At 44.5% G+C, this 23,740-nt stretch overlaps 1 protein-coding gene across 3 annotated transcripts; it reads right to left on the reverse strand.

The window, feature by feature from the left end:
- Positions 1-12,363: 12,363 nt before the first annotated feature.
- TADA3 (transcriptional adaptor 3) lies at positions 12,364-23,643 on the reverse strand. Of its 3 annotated transcripts, XM_013054377.2 has the most exons (10): positions 23,083-23,640; positions 22,912-22,996; positions 22,129-22,361; positions 20,520-20,770; positions 20,297-20,402; positions 18,686-18,827; positions 18,489-18,592; positions 17,169-17,278; positions 14,725-14,910; positions 12,364-12,892 (listed from the first exon to the last, which is right to left on the reverse strand). In XM_013054377.2, the coding sequence occupies exons 3-10, from the start codon at positions 22,333-22,335 to the stop codon at positions 12,700-12,702; spliced, it is 1,299 nt and encodes a 432-aa protein (XP_012909831.1). In that variant the 5' UTR covers positions 22,336-22,361; positions 22,912-22,996; positions 23,083-23,640; the 3' UTR covers positions 12,364-12,699. The 3 variants fall into 3 exon arrangements, with proteins under 3 accessions (XP_012909831.1, XP_012909842.1, XP_012909826.1); XM_013054388.2 differs by lacking the exon at positions 22,912-22,996 and having other exon boundaries at positions 23,491-23,643; XM_013054372.2 differs by lacking the exon at positions 22,912-22,996 and having other exon boundaries at positions 23,083-23,639.
- Between the last annotated feature and the right edge of the window lie 97 nt (positions 23,644-23,740).

The raw sequence follows: 23,740 nt of genomic DNA on the forward strand, positions 1-23,740 counted from the left end.
TATTGTTAGAAACAAACCCCCAAAAACCTATCCTACTCCAAAATCATACCCAGCATTAAAAGGCAAACTTCAGACTAGGAAAATGTCTTACAGACAATGGGTTAATTCTTCTATTATGTGAAGAACGCCTAACATTGATAACAGACTAAGGACCCAATAACTAGTCAGTGGAGAGAGATAAAACACAATAAACACGGGACATTTTCCACCTCACAGGAGTAATCAAAGCAGTGCAAACTAAAAGGCCATTTATAGTTTGTGAAGGTGATCTGGCTGTGACATCTGTCACCCCATTGATTGCCAGGGTTGATCTGGCTGGCTAGGCGGGTGTCCCCTTCCTCCCTCACCGCTCCATGTGTGTCCCTCCCGAAACTGCGAAACTGCGTGCTCGGTGGAAGAGGATGATCTTCCCCGATAGAGGAGAGGACTGTTCTTCGGTCAAGGGTATACAAGTAGCTGTGCTCCCCTTTTATAACCTCCTCTGCTATAACAAGCTCTTAAGGTCCATTTGTAGGAGAACATCGGGTAGTCAAGCTTCCAAGACTCCAGACACATCCAAAATGAGGTGCTGCACATGGCAGTCTGCCTTTCTTAAAAAAAATATTTAAAAAAGGCCATTTATAGCTTTTTTTTTTTTTTTAAAGATTTTATTTATTTATCAGAGAGAGCGAGCACAGGCAGACAGAATGGCAGGCAGAGGCAGAGGGAGAAGCAGGCTCCCTGCTGAGCAAGGAGCCCGATGTGGGACTCGATCCCAGGACGCTGGGATCATGACCTGAGCCGAAGGCAGCTGCTTAACCAACTGAGCCACCCAGGCGTCCCCATTTATAGCTTTTTGATTTTGAAGTTTAAAAAACTGGTGACACAAGACTGTTGTCCATGTGAGCAACAGATACTTTTACATATCTGGTGGAAAAACAACTTGCTAGAATTTTTTGGAAAGCCATTTGGCAACATGCACCAAAGACTTAAATAATGCCCAGATCTTTTTTTTTTTTTAAGATTTTATTTATTTATTTAAGAGAGAGATCACGAGCAAGAGTGGAGGGGTAGAGAGAGAAGCAGACTCCCCACTAAGCAGGAAGCCTGATGTGGGACTTGATCCCAGGACCATAGGATCATGACCTGAGCTAAAGGCAGATGCTTAATTGATTGTCCAGGCCTTTTGACCCAGACATTCCTCTTCTGGGAACTAACTTAAGGGAAATAGTACTAAATTAAGACAAAGATATATGCTCCAAGATATTTGAAGAAATATTTTTCTAACAGCAAAATTTAGAAGGAATCACAAAGGGAACGGTTAAAAACACAAGGTACACCTATGAGATGTAATACTTAATTAACAGTTCATAAACTGATGACAATGTAACTTAATAAAAGGATAAAGATGCTTGTAATATTAAGCAGGTACACAGTTTGGTAACTTTAGTGTAAAATGTGAACCACACATTATTCATAGCAAAGAGCAGAAAGGAACACCTTAAATTATAATAATGGTCCAAAAATTACCCGATTTTGTTTTGTTTCTTCTATTTCTCTCTATAGGTCTGTATTCTCCAAATTTTGTTGAATATGTTCAAACTTTCTGGTCAAAAAGTCACTTCAAAAAAACTATGCTAAAAGACAGTTGGGCGTGTACCAGCTTAGTGTTCAATTTTTTAAATTTTACTTAAAAAATAACAACACGGGGCGCCTGGGTGGCTCAGTGGGTTAAAGCCTCTGCCTTCGGCTCAGGTCATGATCCCAGGGTCCTGGGATCGAGCCCCACATCGGGCTCTGCTCGGCGGGGAGCCTGCTTCCCCTCCTTCTCTCTCTGCATGCCTCTCTGCCTGCTTGTGATCTCTGTCAAATAAATAAATAAAAATCTTTTTTAAAAAGTCTGAAAAAATAATAAATAATAAAAAACAACAAAGAAATAGAATGGATTTAAATGTCATACCCATCAACTCTTTTCTCTCTTACTACTGAAACCGTGATGGTGCATTAAAGGAAGTTTTGGAGTCACACAGACGGAGTTTAAACTCTGTCTCTAACCTTTACCAGCCTTACCAGCTATTTCACTGTTCTGAGCCTCAGTTTCTTCATCTATAACATGGCATAATCATGCTGATAAGCATACCTACTTTGTAGGTTTATTTTGAGAATGAGACAGAAAGTGACTTTCAGCCATACATGGGTTTCCAGCATGTATCTGGTTTTTCATAATAGATGCTCAATAAGAAATGAGACAGAAGAGAGGAGGTTTCTTCTCCTTTTATAGACATCAGCTGCCCTGGGACAGCTGCTTTTAATGTTATTTTTCCTTCCATTCTTGAAGCCCCACATGTTCCAGTCAAGCTCCAAATTTGGGGGTTTCCTTTTTGCCCTTATGGTGCCTACCACTACTTCTCATCCAATCAGGAGGAGCCCATCTCAGGAGACTCAGAGGTCCCTCCAGTATTTACCAGATCTCACTGATTTCTCTTGGCTAACAGGCATATTCTGGGGCAATGATTCTTGTGCTTTTCTCTGATAATCAACCTATAATTTTGTATGTGGTAGTGCTGGCAGGCCCAGAGGGGGACACTTAGAATAGGGCCTCTGGAGTCTAAAACACTGGCTTACAAAACTGGCTCCCCACCAGCTATCTGATCTGGCACTTCCCCTTTCTGTATGCTAGTTTCCTCATCTGTAAAACAAGGTAATGGCCTTGCCTGCTCTGATACAGAGCTGTTGAAAGGAACAAATGGGAGAATTCATGTAAAATGCTTGGTGCCACCCTGTTTGGTCCCTTGCAGAAGTACCCTCCCAGGGTTGTGTTGTAACAGTGTAACCTGAGCTTTCATCAAAAGTTGTGATAAGAGGGGCACCTGGGTGGCTCAGTGGGTTAAAGCTTCTGCCTTCGGCTCAGGTCATGATCTCAGGGTCCTAGGATCAAGCCCCACTTTGGGCTCTCTGCTCAGCAGGGAGCCTGCTTCCCTCTCTCTCTCTGCCTACTTGTGATCTTTCTCTCGGTCAAATAAATAAAATCTTAAAAAAAAAAAAAGTTGTGATAAGAAATCGCCATGTGAGGGGCGCCTGGGTGGCTCAGTCAGCCTTCTGCTCAGGTCCTGATCCCAGGGTCCTGAGATCCAGCCCCGGATCAGGAACCCTGCTCAGTTGGAAGGCTGCTTTTCCCTCTCCCGCTCTCCCTGCTTGTGTTCCCTCTCTTGCTGTCCCTCTCTCTGTCAAATAATAAATAAAATCTTAAGGAAAAAAAAAAAGAAAAGAAATCACAAAATGAAACTCAATTTCTACTTGTCAAATGTGTGGAGAATATTATCAATATATGACTTCAGTGGATAAATTTTTCCAGCATGAGAAATTACTGGAATTTTTGTCAGGAAAACTGGAAAATGCCCTTTCCTTTGATATCAAATGTTCTGAGACGGATTCATCTTATCTCCATTTTTGTCTTGGCTTCCAGGAAGTTAGAGCTACATCTGTTGTTTAATGACAACAGCTCCATTAAACCTGATGGGCTTAATTTTATATTTGTATTTCATGAAACTCACTGTACACATCCTCAATTATACGCTTTCTCAAATTCTTTTGAGGAAGGAAGAGGGAGGGAGGAAGGAAAAAAGAAAAGGAAGGAAGGAAAGAAGAAAGGGAGAGAGAGAGAGAGAAAGGAGGGAGGGGGGAAGGAAAGAAGGAAGAGAGAAAAAGGAAGGGAGGAAAGAAGGGAAGGAATCAGGTATACTTTGAAAAGAGTACTTGGTTCACTGTAGCAGCTAAAATATATGTTTGGTTTCTCTAATAGAAACTCAAAATAGTTGTGATTTTTAAAAAAATGGAAGTGTATACCAATCTGGCCATCATAAGTAGTCTGAGGCTAGCATGATGACTATAAGATAGGAGGTATCTTGGCTTCTTCTTACCTTGTTGCTCATTGTTCCCATGGGGTTATCTATGACCACAATGTTTCAGGATGGCTTGCCACCATGTCTCATCCCAGCCAGGGAAATGGGAACACAGAAGGTATACACTTTGAGACTCATGACCTCATAGTTACACACATTTCCTCCACTCACTCCATACTGGCCAAAACTTCATCACATGACCACACCTAAGTGCAGGAGAAGGTGGGATATTTAGTCTTTGAGGCATATGTCCCAGTAAAAACCAGGGACTCTATTAATTATCCAGGGAGAACGGATTTTGGAGGACATCTACCAGTTTCTGCAGCATCCACCGTCTCAAATGTATTCTTTTGCACATGAGTCCAGTCTGCCCTGTTTCATTCTCACCCTCCCAAATCAGTCTGGTTTCCATGTTGCTATCAATGTGCTTTTCAATTCAGAGTGCTATTATGGCACTCCTCTGCTTGCACTCTACCCCTGAATCCCTACTATGTAGAAAAGTGATTCTCAAATTTTAATATGCATTAGGAATCATCTGGAGAGCATGTTAACACAGAGATGGCTGGAGCCTGGACCAGAGTTCCTGATTCAGTAGGTCTAGGACCCGAGAATTTGCATCTTTAGTAAGGTGCTAGGTGATGCTGTTGCTACTGGCCCAAGGACCACACTTTTTTTTTTTTTTTAAGATTTTATTTATAAGTAATCTCTACATCCAATGTCAGGCTCAAACTCACCACCTTGAGATCAAGAGTCAAATGGTCTACCGTCTGAGCCAGCCAGGTACCCCCATCCTCCAAGGACCACACTTGGGAGAACCACTGACCTTGAGAATAGAGTCCATGCTCCTTAACCTGCCATTCACAGCCAGCCTGGTCTCAACCTACTTTCCAGCTTCATCTCTTATCCTTCCCCTCCCCCTCCACACACCTAGGTCTCCAGTCACAGTGATGTTCTCACCTCTCTCTAAGCAGGCCAGCTGTTCACACCTCTGTACCTCACTGTTCCTTTTGTCTGCAATGTCTTCTGCCTGGCATCTTCCTTTCCACAACCTCCCTGAAGCTCTTCTGACCCTATAAACTGTTGGTAAATCATTCTGTGCACCAGGTCCCTGCAGACTATGTACATTCTTCTCTTATTGCTGTTAGCGCCTTGTGTTTTGTCTTTCCAGCTGTCTCCCCGTCTCTGGAGACTTAGTCATGTACAGAGCTCTCAGCCATGGCAACAGGGTCACTGAATGAGAAAACAAAAGTCTGAATGAGGAAGGGAGACAAGTCGATGGAATAAAAAAACAAAGGAGGTGAGTGAAGAGAAGAAATGGTCAATTAGTATGTGAACGAGTGAGTTATATGGTCCCTTTGTGTTTGGTTCGCTCCATTAAGTTCTGAGCTCCATAGTAGGAAGGGAATTTATTCTCTGACCACATTGCCACAAAGTTCCATCCATAATTTCCTTCTTAACAGGAGTTAACTGGGACCCAGCATCCAACAAGTCAATTCTCCCAAGCCCCCACCCCTGGAATGTTCAGGAGCTGAGAGGGGCTAGAGACCTATACTGGATTACAATCCTGACATCAGGGTTTAACCTTCACTCAATTCTCCCTGTTCTCATGCACACTGGTGTTTCTGAAAGTCAGTTGTAAGACATTTGGGAGACTGGAGAAATAAGGATGGTGGATGCCCCTCGGGGCCTGTACATAGTCTGCAGGGACCTGGGGCACAGAATGATTTACCAACAGTTTATAGGGTCAGAAGAACTTCAGGGAGGTTGTGGAAAGGAAGTTGCCAGGCAGAAGACATTGCAGACAAAAAGCTTTTTCACCCAACTAGTGATAAGGTGTCAGGATTGTTTCACATTAAAATTTTAAGCTTGAGGTACTGAAACTACTATCTCCCCTCCTCATAGGGAACCCAGCTTCCTCCAAACCACATAAAGGAGGCCTCCTCTGGCTCCAGAAGACACAGATGTGGCATAAAAAAAGACTCAGCCATGGTGCTGTCTCAGCTGTTCCTGCATCAACTTTGTATAGTCTCAGAAGCCATTGCACTTCTGAGCTTCATGTCCTGTTCTACAGGGTAGGAATATTTCTATTCACCTCAGAGGTGTGTGGTGCACATCAAATAAAACATGGGAGTACAGAGTCCAGCACAGTACTAGGCAGATAAGCAGGTGTGCAATAGAGAGTAACTAGTGTTCTCACAACTGATCCTTGAAAGTCTTTCCCCTAATGAATCAGGTCCACGCAGACTTCAAGGGTTCTTCCCCCACCCTTTAAAAAAAAAAAAAACTTTTTAAAAAAGATTAATATATAATGTATTATTTGCTTCAGGAGTACAGGTCTGTGAATCATCAGTCTTACACAATTCACAACACTCACAATTCACAACAGCACTAGCACATACCCTCCCCAATGTCCATAACCCAGCCACCCTATGCCTTCCCCTTCACCCCCTAGCAACCCTCAGTTTGTTTCACGAGATTAAGAGTTTCTTATGGTTTGTCTCCCTCCCCTGTCCCATCCTGCTTCATTTTTTCCTTCCCTACCCCCTACAACCCCCCACCCTGTTTCTCAAATTCCTCATATCAGAGAGATCATATGATAATTATCTTTCTCTGATTGACTTATTTCACTTAGCAAAATACCCTCTAGTTCTATCCATGTCTTTGCAAATGGCAGGATTTCATTTTTCTTGATGTCTACATAGTATTCCATTGTATATATATATACCACATCTTCTTTATCCATTCATCTTTGATGGACATCTAGGCTCTTTCCATAGTTTGGCTATTGCGGACATTGCTGCTACAAATGTTCGGGTGCATGTGCCCCTTCAGATTACTACATCTGAATGTTATAGTGTCGAATGTTGCATAGCAAATGCTGGGTCCTAGGGTAGCTCTATTTTCAAGCTTTTGAGGAACCTGCATATGCAGTCTTTTGGTACCAGTTGAGACCTGATTTATGACCCAGGATGTGATCTATTCTGGAGAATGTTCCATGTGCAGTAGAGAAGAATGTGTATTCTGTTGCTTTGGGATGGGATATTCTAAATATATCTGTGATGTCCATCTGGTCCAGTGTGTCACTTAAAGCCTTTATTTCCTTGTTGATCTTTTGCTTAGAAGATCTGTCCATTTCAGTGAGCGGGGTGTTAAAGTCCTCTACTATTATTATATTATTGTCGATGTGTTTCATTGATTTTGATTTTGTTATTAATTGGTTTATATAATTGGCTGCTTCCATGTTAGGGGCATAGATATTTAAAATTGTTAGCTCTTCTTTTTGGAAAGACCCTTTAAATATGATATAGTGTCCTTCCTCATCTCTTATTATAGTCTTTGGCTTAAAATCTAATTGATCTGATATAAGGATTGCCACCCCAGCTTTCTTTTGATGTCCATTAGTGTGGTAAATTATTTTCCTTCCCCTCACTTTAAATCTGGAGGTGTCTTTGGGTCTAAAATGAGTTTCGTGCAGACAGCATATCAATGTGTCTTGTTTTTTGATCCATTCTGATACCCTATATCTTTTGATTGGAGCATTTAGCCCATTTACATTTAGGGTAACTACTGAAAGATATTAATTTAGTGCCATTGTATTGCCTGTAAAGTGACTCTTCCTGTATATTGTCTTGGTTCCTTTCTGTTACTTTTAGGCTCTCTCTTTGTTCAGAAGACACCTTTCAATATTTCCTGTAGGACTGGTTTGGTGTTTGCAAATTCTTTTAGTTTTTGTTTTTCCTGGAAGCTTTTTATTGCTCCTTCTATTTTCAATGACAGCCTAGCTGGATATAGTATTCTTGGCTGCATATTTTTCTCATTTAGTGCTCTGAATATATCATGCCAGTCCCTTCTGGCCCTTCTGTGGATAGGTTTGCTGCCAACCTAATTTTTCTACTGTTGTATGTTACAGACCTCTTGTCCTGAGCTGCTTTTAGGATTTTCTCTTTGTCACTGAGAATTGTTAAGTTTTACTATTAGATGACAGGGTGTGGACCTATTCTTACTGATTTTGAAGGGGGTTCCCTGTACCTCCTGGATTTTGATGCTTCTTCCCTTAGCTGAATTAGGGGAATTCTCTGCTATAATTTGCTCCAATAGGCTTTCTGCCCCCCTCTCTCTTTCTTCATTTGGGATCCCAAGTATTCTAATATTGTTTCATCTTATGTTATCACTTATCTCTCAAATTCTCCCCTTGTGGTCCAATAGTTGTCTCTCTTTTGCTCAGCTTCTTTATTCTCCATCATTTGGTCTTCTAGATCACTATTTCTCTCTTCTGCTTCCTTTATTCTAGCAGTAAGAGCCTCCATTTTTTTATTGCACATCATTAATAGCATTTTTATTTCAACTTGGTTAGATTTTAGTTGTTTTATTTCTCCAGAAAGGGATTTTATTTCTCCAGAAAGGGATTCTCTAGTATCTTCCATGCTGGACTCTGGTCCAAACATATTACTAATGTCCATATTGATTAGGTCCCTAGCTGCCAATACTGCCTCTTGTTCTTTTTTTTTTTTTGAGGTGAGGTGAGTTTTTCTGCCTTGTCATTTTATCCAGATAAGAATAGATGAATGAGAGAACAAGATACTGAAAGGGTAGCAACAGCCCCAGAAAAACATGCACTAACCAAATCAGAAGAGACCCAAAACTGGGGAGGAGAAGAAACGGTGGGGGGATATATATATATATATGAATGACTGGTGAATAGAACAAAGCACACTCTTGATTTTCGGTATATTTTTGGTCCGCTAGAAGAAACTGCCTCCAAAATGTTTAAAGAAAGAAAAACATATATATATATACAAAAAATAAGGGTAAACATGATGAAGGGATGGAATATGACTATAAAGTTGAAAATTTAAAAAGATTCTAAAAAAGGAATTGATAAGATAAGAAGTTGGTTGGAAAAGGAAAAAAAAAAAAGAGCAAAGAATGTGATCAGGCTGGAGACTAGAAAAAAGCCGTGCACTAGATTTAGGGTATATTTTGATGTTACAAGAAACTGTATCCCAAAATTTTAAAGAAAGAAAAACCCATATGTGTACAAAAAATAAGATTAAATACAATCAAGGGATAGAATATGACTATAACAATGAAAATTTTAAAAAGATTTTTTAAAAAGGTATTGATAAAATGTTCAAAAACATTAAAACAGGAAAGAGGAAAAATTTTAAAAATAGAATAAGAAAAAAATTTTAAAAATTTAACTTTGAAAGACTAAAGAATCTTGGGAAAAAAGCCATCAATTCTATGTGCTGTATTCCTGTAGCTCTGAAGTTTTGCAGTTCTCATTGATCGGTGAACTTGGTCTTGGTTGTTCAAGAACAAGGATGTTCTTGCTGATCTTCTGGGGGAGGAGCCTGTTGCCTGTGATTTTCAAATGCCTTTGCACAAGGTGGATTGCACTGCCCTTGCCAGGGCGGCAGGCTAAGTAATGTGCTCTGGTTCGCTCTCAGAGCTTTTGTTCCTTGGATGCTTTCCGTACAGCTTTGGAGGATGGGAATGAAGATGGCGGCCTCCCAATCTCCGGCCCAGAGCAGCTGAGAGCTTGGGGCCCCACTCCTCAGTGCACCCTTAGAGAAAAGCAGTCAATCCCTCCTGTCTCCCTGGTCTCCCACTGTGCTCTGAGCTCACTCAGCCTGTGACCAAGCATTTCTATCTCTGGCGCACTGCCCCGTTTGCAGGGACCTGCACTGCACTCCCGTGCTGCTTCTCCTGGAGGAGGAAGGGGAGTCTCCCCTGATCTGCCACTTGTGGGGTCGCTGCTCCAAGAACAGTGGCCTGACTGTGCCTCAGATCATGGTTTAAGGTAACCCCGACCTGAGAGCCCCCTCCTCGGCTCCATCTCTGCAGCCAGCTTCCCCACTCTGTTACCTGGGGATTCTGCCACACTTACGCACCCTGGGTCTTTGTGTGACCCCGTGGGTCCTGAGATCACACTGTCCCTGTGAGGTCTCCACCCCCCGCTTAGTCTCTGGAGTGACGTCCCTCAGTGGAGCAGACTTCTAAAAGTTCTGATTTTGTACTCCACTGCTCTACCGCTTGCTGGGAGCTGGCCTCTCCCCCTAGGTCTATCTTCCTGTGTATCTCCTCAGATTCGCTTCTCCACACACCCTACCTTCCAGAAGGTGGCCGCTTTTCTGTTCCTAGAATTGCTGCTCTTCTTCTCTTCGATCTCCTGTTGGTTTGTAGGTGTTCAGAATGGTTTGATGACTATCAAGCTGAACTCCTGGGACTGGATGATATTTAGGTCTCCTACTCCTCCACCATCTTGCTCCTCCCCCCAACAACCTCCCCCAACCTGCCTCTTTTTTAAAGTAGGCTCTGCCCCCAGCATGGAGCCCAACATGGGGCTGGAACTTACGACCCTGTGACCAAGAACTGAGCTGAGATCAAGAGTCAGACCCTTAACTGACGGAGACACCCAGGTGCCTGTAGGGTTCGTCCTTCTGTTTATAATACCTGCCTTCCCCCCTCACAATTCTACCTACTTTGGGGATCTCAACTCTCATCCTACCTCCTCCACAGAACTGTCTCTGCTCCTGGAACTTGCTACCAATGATGCCTACCTTACTTGTGGTCTGGCTTAATAATGAACATGGAAGTGAATGGCTAGTCAAAAGCAAGGGGTCTGCAAACAGAGTGGTGATGTATGGCTGCACAGGTTGTACAGTGCCCAAACCTAGGAGTACCCTTCATATATAGACTGCAAGGGAGTGGGTCCCCGATGAGTTGCATAATGAAGGGGCTCTGTCTGCAAAGGAAATAGACTAAGTTGGAATCTTGGCTCAGCCACTTATCAATTGTTTGACCAAGCAAGGTATGTAATCACCTAAGAGTCAGTTTCCTCATCTGTGAATGGGATGTTATTAGTATCTACCACATGGGGTAGCTGAGATTTGTTAAACTGAGGAGTTTAGAATGGCACCTGGTACAGAGCTAACACTTACTAAGCACTTAATTTCATTAATTCATTAATGAAATTAGGTGTAGGTGTTTTTTCTGAGAAGGTATGAGTTACTGGAGAACTGCAATGACTAGGTTCTGCACCTAGTGGGAGGCAGGGCCTCTGCTGTCTTCTCTCACAACTCCACTCCAGCCTTCTTTTGGCCGAAGTCCACTTTCATCAGTCAGCCTTTTTTTAGTTGACAAATGATGAAACTCCAAAGGGAACCAGATTAAGCCAAAAGCAGCACTTGTGGGCTGATATAACTGGAAGGTCCAGTGGAGGATGAGGCTCCAGCTACATCACGAGGACTTTGCCTCCTTTTCCGTCTCCTGGCTCGGCTCTTCTGAGTTGGCTTTGTTCTGAGGCAGGTTCTTCCACATGGCAAGAGAGTGGGTCAGCAGGTAGTCTAATTATGATTACATTCTCAGGCTTTTGATCCAAAAGAAAAACCCTCCTCTGTCAGCATCACTACAGTAAGCTTATGGAAGGCCTCTGATTGACCCAGCCTAAGTCACATACATGTCCACTTTTTGGACCAATTATCATGGCTAAAAAATAGTGTACTGTGACTGGGCAAGCTGGGGTCATGTATCCATCCTAGTATGACAGCCCCACTAAGAGCTACATGGAATGGGGAAGGGGCAGTTCTCTTAACACAAGTGCTGCACATTTAAGAATGTTGGCTGTACTTGTCATCTTTATGGCTCAGTTCACAGGTCACTTCCTCAGGGAACCTTCTCTTCCCTTCTCCCATGTGGACTTCAACCTTCCCACAGTAAATTGCAGATTATTTTCCGACTCCCTGACTAGTGTGGGAACAACTTGAGGTAGGGACAAGAGCACATTTGCTCATCTGTATCGCCTAGGCCTAGTTTCTCGCTCGGGTTGAGGAAGGGCTATTACTGGTGGCCTATCCAGCATCCACTTCCCCTTCCTACTCAGATTTTTGTTGGGTTCCCCCATTTCTCCCCACTGCCTTGGGCTTGGTGGAGCAGACTCTACTCGCACCAGTTAAATGACAGTAGAGGCATCCCTTGCTTCAGTGACTGGTTCAAGAATGGACATGCAGGCCTTAGTGTGGGCCAGGTGAGACATAATGGTATTTGGGAAAGGCATTGTGCTCTTGTGGGTGGGCCAGGAATGCCAGCTGGCTCCTTCCTGCTCTCTCCTGTGCTAGACATCAATTTTGCCTCTGTCCGCTGCTACTGGCTGCACAGCTGGAGGAAAACCTATTTCAGGCAAAAGCTGATACGGTAGCTTTCTGTGTCAGGCCTGACACAGTACAGAGGTAGCTGGACCCTTGATGGTCCTGTTGAGTTGCTGGCTTGGCCAACCCTGGAGGCCACCCTGCCCCAGGACCACCAAGACCCCAATCAACACATTTCCTTGTTATGAATCCACAAGTATCCTCAGGGAGTTCTTCCTGAATAAATGACATGGGTGATTGGCCAAAGGCTGAGAGCCCCCAAGCATACCCTCCTTTGCCACCCACACCAGTTCTTTTCTACCCCACAATAACAGACATTCAAAGATTCTGGATACTTTTTAAAAAACCACAGCAGTCACTTTACTTTCAGGTTTGCACTTTACAAAACCACAAGAGAGAAGTCCTTGAGGGAGAGGGAGTGGGAGTGGGGGATAGTAAAGAGGGGGGAAGCACAGACTAGGCCAGCCCAACAGAGCTTCCCATATCCTAGCTCTACAGAGCTAGGCCAAAAGAATTCAGGGAAAGGCCACAGTCCTCTAGAGACTGTCACAATTTGACATTTTCAGGCAGCCACAGGCCTATGGTTTGGGTAGCCCAAAGAAGGAAGTGGGCTTCCCACCCCTCCTTCCCCCAGGCCAGAGGAAGGCAGCTTGAGGCAGGAGTGAGGGCTACCCATCCAGCAGCTTTAGGATGCTTTCACGCTCCTTCAGAGTCTTCCAGGCCTGGTCCTTCTCCTTCTTGGTGGGGGTCCGCTTCTTTTGCCGGGCAGCCATGATCTTCCGGAAGGCATCCATGACCTCATTGTCTGCCATGCGGACCCGCTGCCTCAGCTCTTGCCGGCTAACCTCCTCCTTTGCCAGCCTGTGGGGACCAGCCAGCCAGGTGCCCTGGGAAGCCCACCTCCACAGTGGGGCCCCCCTCCCTCTTCCAGACTGAACCTACACACCACCCCAGGCTGGCACTCCTGTGGATGCTTCATACCAAAAAGCAAAGTTATTGAACCACATTTGTATGGTACTATACACTCGGTACAATCTCAAGCTCTTCAAACATGTCAGCAGAATTAAGCCTCATAACAGCGATGTTACCAGTGATGAAATGGAAGTCAAGAAGAGTAAAAAACACCCCAAAATCCCACAAGTAGTGAGTAGGAGACCTGAATTAAGGCAGGTTGGCTCCAATCTTCTTTAAAAGGTATTCTAGTGTCAGCAGACCTCCTTATTTCCGTATCCAAATTCCAAAGCAACCTAAGTGTCTAGGCAGCCTGAGGTCTACATGAAGAACACAGAGGCAGAACCAACCCCTGTAAATGGAATCCGACCTATAAATTCCACTGTTGGTGGAGCTGGAAGGCGGTTCAGAGATCTGACCTAGTCCAACCTGTTAATTTTCCAGAAGGGAAAGCTGTTGCTTGGGGAAGGAGATACCTTACTTAAGGCCCGGTAGCTGGTCCACAGCAGGACTGAAGGCTGGATTCTGGTCTCCTGACAACCCCAGCTAGTTCATTCACTGTCCACTACCTCTATATCTGCATATCCTTGCTTTTCCCTATCACTCTCTCCCCTCTACCCTACTCACTCAGTGCCTCTTTCATCTTTTATTTTCCTCTTTTTGTTCTTGCATGAAATGGAACTAGAAAGAGGCTGTGCATTTAGCCTTGGGCTCAAGTTGCACCTTGGCTCTTTACTGGCTATATGACCTCCAGGAGAGCACTCACTTCACTGGCCCTTTACTTCCTCATCTAGGAAACAGGGAAAATACCAACTATCCCCTGGGATGTAGTCCAGATTAAACAGCGTAGTGTATACAAAGCCCCTGGTACACTGTAGGCACTCAATGTACCCTCATCCTTAAGCACCCCCTTAGCAGCTTGTCAGCAGTTTCCTCTCCTTTTAATGGCGCACCAATCATCCACCTATAGACCACAAGCCTTTTGCTCTGCCTCTCTTGCTAGCCCCCAGTACAACGTGTAAGAGATAGGCAGAGCTGGCCAAATGAATGAGTACACCCAGCCCTGTTGGGGCTCTGTGAGGGGAAGACACACCTGTCAGTGAGGCTGCTTCCCTACTTTTCCCCGAAGATGGCAACAACATAATCTCCCTCTAGATGTCACCTATACTTTTGTCATGACCAACTCAGGGCAAGATGGTTGGGAGCAAATATAAAAGGAAAGATCTTGTGACCAGTTCCTTAAAGAACTGATACTAAAATGCTGGGCAATTTCCAGTGAAGGGCCAGTAATAACCACAGATGTCCAAACTGTTAATAGCTGATAAATCCAGTTAGGTAGTGTATTGGTGTTTATCATACTACTCTTTCAGACACTCTATGTTTATGAAATTTGTTGTAAAAACATATTGGAAAATGAAAGTAAGTATGAACATTTAAAAAAATAAATCACACAACAATGTGAATATAGTTAATACCACTGAACTGTACACTTAAAAATGACTGAAAGAATCAATTTTATATGTTTTTTTGACAGTAATTCCAAATAAGTCAATAAATCAATCATAGGTGCCTGAGCCCTAGAGTCTGTGGTGCCTGGCAATGGTAATTTTTCCAAGGCTCTCCAGGTGATTTAGAGGCCCCACAGGGTTTGGGAACACTGTTATAAAGCCCCCAGAAGGCAACCAGCAGCGGCCTAGGCCTCCTCAGCCACTCCCTGACCCACATCACCTGTCCACACTCACCTCAGCAGGTCATGCTTCTTGGTGCGGTTGTGGGCACTGAGCGCCTTCAGCTCGGCCTGCCGTTTGCGCAGCTCTGCGAGGACCTCATCCTCCGAGTCCTCTGCAGGGCGGTCCTCTGACTCCAGCAGGCCCTGGGCAATCAGCTCCTCCTTGATGCGGCTCTCCAGGGACTTGGTATGTGGCACACTACAGAGTAAGGGAGTCATTTGCTCAAGGCCCAGCTTAGAGGCTAGTGAACACATTCTTTTCTCTTTGGGCACCCCCTATCTATCTAGGTATAAAAATACAAAGAAAATGTTAAAAGCTAAGCTCCTTGACATGGGTCTTGGCAATGACTTTTTGGCTTTGACACCTAAAGCACAAGCAACAAAATAAAGCCTAAACAAGCGGGACAACATCAAAAAATTACTTCTGCATAGCAAAAGAAATTATCAACAAAGTGAAAAGATAACTTATGGAATGGGAAAAGTATCTACAAATGATTTATCTGATGAGAAGTTAATACCCATCATATATAAAGAACTCCTATAACTCAAAAGCAATAAACCCACCCAATTAAAAAAAAGGGCAAAGTTCCTGAATAGACATTTCTCCAAAGAAGATATATAAAAGGCCAACAGGAACATGAAAAGATGCTCAACATCCCTAGTTATTACAGAAATGCAAATTAAAGCCACAATGAATTATCACCGCTGGCCTGTTAGAATGGCTATCATCACAAAGATGAGATAACAAATGTTGGCGAGGATCTGGAGAAAAGGGAACCCTCTTGCACTGTTGGTGGGAACATAAGTTAGTGCAGCCACCGTGGAACACAGTGTGGAGGATCCTCAAGGAATTAAAAACAGCTACCATACGATCCAGCTACTCCAATTCTGGGAATATGCACAAAGGAAATGTAAATACTAACTTGAAAACACATCTGTACCCCCATGTTCACAGCAGCATTATTTACAATAGTCAAGATATAGAAGCAACCTTGGTGTCCATCCATGGAGGAAGGAATAAAGAAATTGTGGTATAGGGGTGCCTGGGTGGCTCAGTGGGTTAAGCCTCTGCCTTCGGCTCAGGTCATGATCCCAGGGTCCTGGGATCGAGCCCCACATCGGGCTCTCTGCTCAGCAGGGAGCCTGCTTCCTCCTCTCTCCCTGCCTGCCTCTCTTGCCTACTTGTAATCTCTGTCTGTCAAATAAATAAATAAAATCTTAAAAAAAAATTGTGGTATATATACAATGGATTATTATTCAGCCTTAAAAAACCAAGGAAATCCTACCATTTGTGACAACATGGATGGACTCTGAATGCATTATGCTAAATGACATAAGTCAGAGAGAGAAAAACAAATAACACATAATCTCACTTATATGTGGAATCTAAAAAACCCACAAATTCATAGAAAAAGAGATCAGACTTTCCATTATCAAGGACGAGGAGGGGGGCGCAGAACTGGAGGAAGGTGATCAAAAGGTAGACTTCCACTTACAAGATAAGTCCCAGGATGTTCTATACAACACAATGACCTTAGCTAACACTACTGTATGATACAAAGTGTAAATCCCAAGAGTTTTCATCACAAGGAGAAATATTTTTCCTTTTTTTTTATTGAATCTATGTGAGAAGATGGATGTTAGCTGAACCTATTGTGGTAATCATTTCACAACATATGTAAATCAGACCACATACATGTTTGTACACATACACCTTAAACTCATACAGGAATATATGTCAATTATTGCTCAATATGCTGGGAAATACAGAGACAGACATATCTGGTCTTATTTCAAACACAAGCCAACACATATCCACTGTCAAAAAATATAGAAAAACCTGTAATGCCAACAACTCGGAGAGAACCATGATTATTTTCTGTTACTACTAAAAATACTACTGTTATTTTGCTGTTAGTGACATTACACATACAAAAGCATAAATATTTTATATTACTTATATGCTATACACATTACAGATTTTGTTACATGTTATTTCCAATCTTTTATTACACATTATTTTGTTTTTTCCCCTACATGCACAAATTTAAATATATACTGAGTAAAACCAGGATCATTTGTATCATGCTCAACTGATATTTTCTCCATTTAACACTCTACTGTTTCCATCTTTTTGTGTCAATTAACTAGGTTTCCCTAAGATGATTAATAGTTACAGGTTATTTCATCATGTGGAATTACAACTGTTTAGCCAACCAATCCTCTTCAGTTGTTCATTTAGACCATTTAAAGTAAGAACAGTGCTATGATGAACAACCTTGTACTTGAGTCTGTGCATGTAGAAATGCTGGGTGAGCATGCATGGTTGAAATTTTCACTGGGCTTCATCAAAATGCCCTCAATCTCTCTTTTAATGAAGACCTCCCATGCTGGGATGGAAAGAAGTCAACAGAGGCAGGGGCCAGATAGTAGGATATGAACAGAGTTGTCACTTACCTGAAGGGCTTGTTCTGGTTGCGGGGAGAGGTGCTTGCCCCATCGGCCCCTGATTCTTTCCCAGACATGTCAGGAATAGGAGAGTCCTCCATAGGGGAAATAATATTTTCCTAGAAAACCACAGGAATGGGATGGAAGGAGTAAGAGCCATAGTATTTCCATTTTCTTGCTCCTTTCTGACCTTCAGTCAGAATCTTCAGTCTTCACAGACCAGAAATACTCTTTTATTATTCCCATCCCTCTGGGAAGCCTTCCCAAACTGATTCCAGAAAACTCTGATCATCTTAGGAATCCTTTTTTGTACTGATACCAAAAGAAGGGAGCACAGAAGAGCAATGATAATCTCAACAATAGTAAAAAGAAGAGCTAAGCGTTTGCATTGTACCGGGCACTGTGCTAAGCATGTTGTGGCAAGGGCAGCTGGCTGTCCAAAAGCCATTCTCACCTTTCTGTAGCTGGCTTTATGGCTGCCCAGCTATTCTATAATTCCCAGCTTCCCTTGTAGTTATATGTGGTCATGTGACAAATTCTCTCCAGTGAAAAGTGATCAGAAGAGATAAGAGCCACAGGCAGTCACAGCCCATAAACCTTCCTTCACACATTTTCCCTTGCTCTTTCTCTGTGGGCTTGGAGTAGCAATCATACCCAGAATGACCCTGTGCAGAGTACATGTTTAGGGTGGCAAAGCCACCACAGCTGGGGGTCCTTGTTTGATGGTGTGAGGCTGAGATCTCCCCTCACTCCCACCTCAGCCAACTCGGAACACGAGTCCCCAGATTATTACATGAGAGAAAAACACTACTGTATTTGAGTCAGGGAGAAAACTAAGACTCAGGGAAGTGAAGAGATGTGCCTAAGGCCAGATAGTAGGCATTAAAAAAAGGGACTCTGTACCTAGGGTTTGTGTCCTGCTTCTATTTATTAGCTATACAACCTCAAGCAAACGGTTCTCTTTTCTGAGCTTCAATTTTCTAGTATGCAACACGGGGCTAACCACTGCCCTTGCCTCCAACAAGAGGATGTGTGGAAAGCCCTTGCACAGAGCTCAGCTCTTAGCTAATACTCAACAAAATTAACTGTGTGTAGTGGCCACTTTGGGGGGAGGTTAGAATCTGGGAGGGGCATGAAAGGCTTTAAGACACTGGCAACACTTTGTTTTGAGATCATAAGGCCAAATATACAAGTGTGCTCAGATGTGAAAATTTATCAATCTATACATCCAAGATCCGTATAACTTTCTAAATGTATGACATATCTCAACACAAAATAAAACATCAGAACAGAAAGTAAGCGTATTTCCTGTTGAGTTAGGGTGCTCACCTCCACCAGGGCCTGTAGGAGGCGCTGCGTCAGAGCACCAAAGGGGCACCCATCTTCTGGCTGCTCATGCTGGGCCTCAGACTTCTTCAGCAGGGCATCCACATCTAAAGTGGGCAGAGAAATGGTAGACAGGTGGGCTGAGAGCTGGGAACTCAAGTCCTGGCCTGTGGTGGGCAAGGAGACAGGGCCTACCTTACCTTTAGTGTCCAGTTCAGTCAGTGGTCCCATGAGACCTTTCTTCTTGTCAGCCACAGCTGCTGCCCGGGCCCCGTCCTTTTGTTCCTCCAGCAGGTCCTCTTGTGCCCATCGCTGGGAGTAGTGCTTCCCCAAGGGTGGGATCTGTGGGGAGATGCCACCCGGCCAAAAGGGGGTAAACACTGGCAAGCCATGCCTGGGGTGAGTGGGGGCTCTCTCTGCACTTGGACACTGCGAATAGGCTCATCATTCACTCCTTCACTTATGGGTCTCCCAAGTACCCACCCCAGGGCTAAGGCCCATGCCGTGCATAGGTAGGAAGAAATAAAGGAGATAAAAATCTCTATGCTCACAGTCTAGTAAGGGAGACAGGTACATAACCAACTAAGACACACCTGGGAGCCAGTATGAAACAATTTCCAAGATAGAGGTGCAGAAAGATGTATGTACCTGGACCATCTCAGGTCATAGGTGTGGTCCCTAGAGAGATCTAGGAGCCTTAGTGTCAGGAGAGGAAATTCTCATTTGTATTACCTGAATTTACTACTGCCTATATGGATTAACTCTTCAAATAATTTTTTTTCCCAATAAATTTTTTAAAAAATTCAAAGAACTGAAGTGTTAGAGGTAGGTCTAGGTACTGTGTATATGAAAAAGAAACTTACTGTGGGGAGTGTGCAAAGGCATTCTGGTGGAGATAACAAGGCATCAGTGCTTTGAAGGACAAGTTAGTTTACTAAGGGAAAAAGAGCATGTGCAGAGGCCCAGAGACCAGCAAAGAGTCTGCGTGGGCCTGGGGTGAGGGCAAACTGCTTGGCAGGGCTGGTAAATGCAGCAGTGACAAGGGGGCATGGCTGAGGAAACTGGAGAGGGGCAGTAGGGCTGTGTCACCAAGGACCACGATGCTTGGACTTCATCTTGTGCAGGAGTCAGGGGAGGCCTAGGAACAGAGCTTTGTCACTTCCTAACACAACAGCGACCTAGAGGAGAGTGCTCCCTGACACTATTCTGTATTTTCTACAACTTCTTTAATGGAATCGGTTTTATGTACATCATAAGTAAAGTTTTATATATTAAAAAAAAAAAGGAAAACAGGGCGCCTGGGTGGCTCAGTGGGTTAGGGCCTCTGCCTTTGGCTCAGGTCATGATCTCAGGGTCCTGGGATTGAGTCCTCCATTGGGCGCTCTTCTCAGCAGGGAGCCTGCTTCCTCCTCTCTCTCTGCCTGCCTCTCTGCCTACTTGTGATCTTTCTCTGTGTATCAAATAAATAAATAAAATCTTTAAAAAAAAAAAAAAAGGAAAACAAAAAGTCCGTCTGGAAGCAAGGAAGTATTAACAGACCATTTGGGTGAAATCCAATGAAGGCCAGAATCAAAGCAGAAGTGATGGAGATGTTGGGACAAAGGACAGTGTCATTGAAGTAGATGCCTTAGGATGTATGTGATCATTTGGATGAGGTAGAGAGGAGACAATGGAAGAAGAGAGCTGAGAATTAAAGCCTGTGTATCTGGATGGGTAGAGTACGGGCAGAGTAGGGGGAAGGAAGATGATACATGATTTTCCTCTGAGCCCTCTTGTTCACCACCCTGTCAACCAAGGCCCAGAGTTTCTACCTTATAATGTTCAGCCTCATCTTCTGGGGGTTTCAGTAGTTCCTCTAGTGTGCGCACTTCCTCACTGGTAATATCAGCACAGTAGGGCTCTACGGAAGCCCAGAACCTGCAAAGAGAAGCAGATCCTGAATGGACACCTCCTATGCCACCATCCTCAGCTCCAGGCCCCTCCAGCCTCTACTGCCTAAATCCCAAGGCCCCTCTATACTCTCTGGCCCAGAACCTGTTGGGGGCATCATTCTTGGGGATCCGTGGCACGTCAATTGGGTCATCAGTGAATTCATATTCCTGGATCTTGGGCTGAAGGTTTTTGGATTTGGGCCGGCCAGGCCCAGGGCCTGGCCCATGTCCCGCCTTCCCTTCCAGTTTCTGTTTCTTCGGCTTTCCATGTTTTGGGGGAGCTCCAAGCTCATGGTCTCGACCCAGCTTCAGGAATCGTCGATCACCTTTCTTATCCTGCCAGTCAGTGAGGATCTGAAATTTATAGAGACTATCACTGAGGGGGAGAAGGGAAGTCAGAAGGACAAGTTTTTCTCCTAGTGAAGAATTAGGATCTAGACTTGAGAAGGCTCCAAAGTCTATTTATCCATTCCCTTTTTATTTAGTAAACTCTTACTCATCCTTCAAAACTCAGTTCCTTTTCTGTTCCTACCTCATAGGATTTTATTCATATACTTCTCATCATTCTATTTATTTGTACTGATTCACCTCTGTTCACTCAACCCAGTCACACAGTATTTAGGTCAAACAAATGCTCATGCCCAGTGCATATTAATACTGGAATATGCTGCTGGTAACTTTTTGGTGAATGCAAACAAGCTTCCCAGCAAACCTTCACTTCAAATGTCACCACAACTGGGAAGCCTTTTCCACATCAGTTACCCAGCTTCTTACATGCTAAAATAAAACAATATGCCACAGCCCTGCTCAAAAAGCTTCAGTGCACAGGGACCACAGGTTAACCATTCATTTTCTTAAAATGGTATCTTGGTCCTTTCTGGGTCTCTTACACTATGTACCTCCATCGCAGGCCTAAATGTGTTGTTTGATCATCCCTGAATGAATAGTATACCTGTCTTTTCAACTAGACTATAAGCTACTGGAGATCATGAAATTCATCTTAACTATCCGTTCGCCAGGATTTGGCATAGCATCTGACACACACTGCTCAGGGGATGTTTACATAGTGAACAGAAATAATCAAGAGTAGTACCTATAATTAATATCTGAAATACTTAGTATTAGATATTGGGCTGAGGCTTTGCAAAAAACAAAACAAAACAAAACAAAAAACCTCTCTTTTATCTCACAAAAGCTCAAAGGTAGCTCCTATTTTTCATCCCAGTTTGCGTATAGGGAACTGACGCTCAGTGACAGGAGGCAACTTTACCAAAGTCACATAGATAGGAAACAGCAGCACTAAGCAAGTACTTAGGCCAGGATTCAAATCCAGGTCTTCTCAATTCAGTTCCCTTATACGTCTAACCATAATACAATATCACCTGGTATTTGTCCGACCTCCCCCTCCCTTTAGTTGGCAAACACCCTGAAGGCCAGAAGTATCCTAATTACCTCTCTCTAACGCCTAGCACAGGACTCAGAACAAAATGGGGGTTGGGGTCAATAAATGCTCAGTAAATTGGAAATCTTGTCATTTATGAGGATCATGCACATTCTTACATATTCTATGTGTTACACGAGCCCAGCTTGGGACTCTCCTTTCCCCGCTAAGCTCCTGTACCCCAAGCCTCAGCAGGTGCGGCTAACTCAATGACCCATCCCATAACTCATCAGAGTCCACCCCTGGTGATATCCTCTCTATAGGGTATCACCTGGGTTTCAGCCTCGAGAACCCGCAGACGCCGGCTGGCAGAGGAAAGCAGAGTTTCAAGCTCCAGCTGCAGAGTGTCCAGCTCCTCGATGCCGATGCCATCATCCTCAGAGCGGGCTAGCACGGCCGTGTAGCGTGGACAGACCTTCAGGTGGTCCACAGACTTGAAGTCATGGAACTGCAAGGGGCAGTCCTTCAGTTCACTCATGGCCCAGGATACGGGACCCTGTGGAACTGGAGAGGAGAGAGCCATTGATAGGAGATAAACTGGCACAACAAAAGTCCAAGAGCTCCCTTCATCCAGGAACAGAATCAAGGAGAAAGCCCAGCTTCAGTACCTTGTTGACAAGGTTGATGGCGCTGCCCCACTCACAGAGCACTTACTGTACATCAAGCTAAGTACAGATATTTTACTGGCTTCTCACTGAATTCCTCACCCAACCCCGTAAGAAGGGACAATGGTGATCTACACTTTACAGACAAGGAAACTCAGACTCTGTAAAGGTGGGTACCTGCCCAAGGTTACTAAGATGCAATCTGAGTCCAGGTAGTTGTGAGTCTGTGCCACTAATTTCTGTGATATGCTATGCCCTACCTTCCTGATGCTTTTCTATTCTACTCCTCCCGAGTTCTGCAAATCCCCTGAGCTCCAAACATTCCATTCTTACAATGTTAATGTTCTCCGTGCTTCCCTGCTTCTCCTTGTCTGACCCCCCTCCCATCTTTGTCCCACCTCTTTGCCCCTGACAGTGGTTAAAAATGTGGGCTGGTAGGCTAGACATACCTGGGTTCAAGTCCAGCCTTTACCATTCTCTATTTATGTAGCTCTGAACATACTAATTAACCTTCCTGAGTCTCGGTTTTTCCATCTACAAAATGGGGACAAAACAAATCTTGAATCTGTTTCCCCATAAGAAGTCTGTATCTGTAAAATGGGGATCACAATAGTACCTACCTCCCTGGGATGTTCTGAGGATTAAGAGAGGATGCTCGTCAAGAGCCCAGTTCAGTGCCTGGCACAGAAGTGCGCCTGTGTAATGGCTGGCCCCTCCCGTGGGTCGCCCCAGTGACTTGCCTTCAGGGTCCTCGTCCTCTAGGGACCCCCTAACGCGGCCCCCACCCCCTCTACCTCCTCACTGCAGCCTCCTGCTGCCTCCTACCGCCCCCAGGCCACGGGAGGGGGCGGGGAGTTCCGGTTAGTGGGAGCAACCGCCCCGGAACTGGCTAGGGGCGGGCTCCCTGCAGAGGACGCGGGGGTGGGAGACGCGAGGGAGAGCCCAATATGGCTTGCGGGGAAGGTTGTACAGGCCGCGAGCGAGCCCACTGCAGGTGGGCGGGGGGGAGGGGTAAGCCTCAGGCTTACTCTGGGGAACAGCCCGAGGCTGGGGGCGGGGCTCGACAGCCTAGTTCTCTGCCCGGCGGTTAGTCCCGCTGAGCCCAAGGGGCTGCAAGTAGGAGGGGCCCAAAGAAAGGATAGGGGCGCAGAACCGGAAGGAACGAAGAACTCCTCCGCCTCGCCTTGTCCTAATATGGTGCCCAACCTGAGGCCGGGCTGCACCATTGCCTGATTATGGGGAAAGACTATGACAAAGACAAGAAGGCCAAAGTCACAA

This window comes from Mustela putorius, unplaced genomic scaffold (genome assembly GCF_011764305.1).
Source record: "Mustela putorius furo isolate JIRA1106 unplaced genomic scaffold, ASM1176430v1.1 tig00003850_pilon_pilon_pilon, whole genome shotgun sequence".
NCBI classification, from domain to species: Eukaryota; Metazoa; Chordata; class Mammalia; order Carnivora; family Mustelidae; genus Mustela; species Mustela putorius.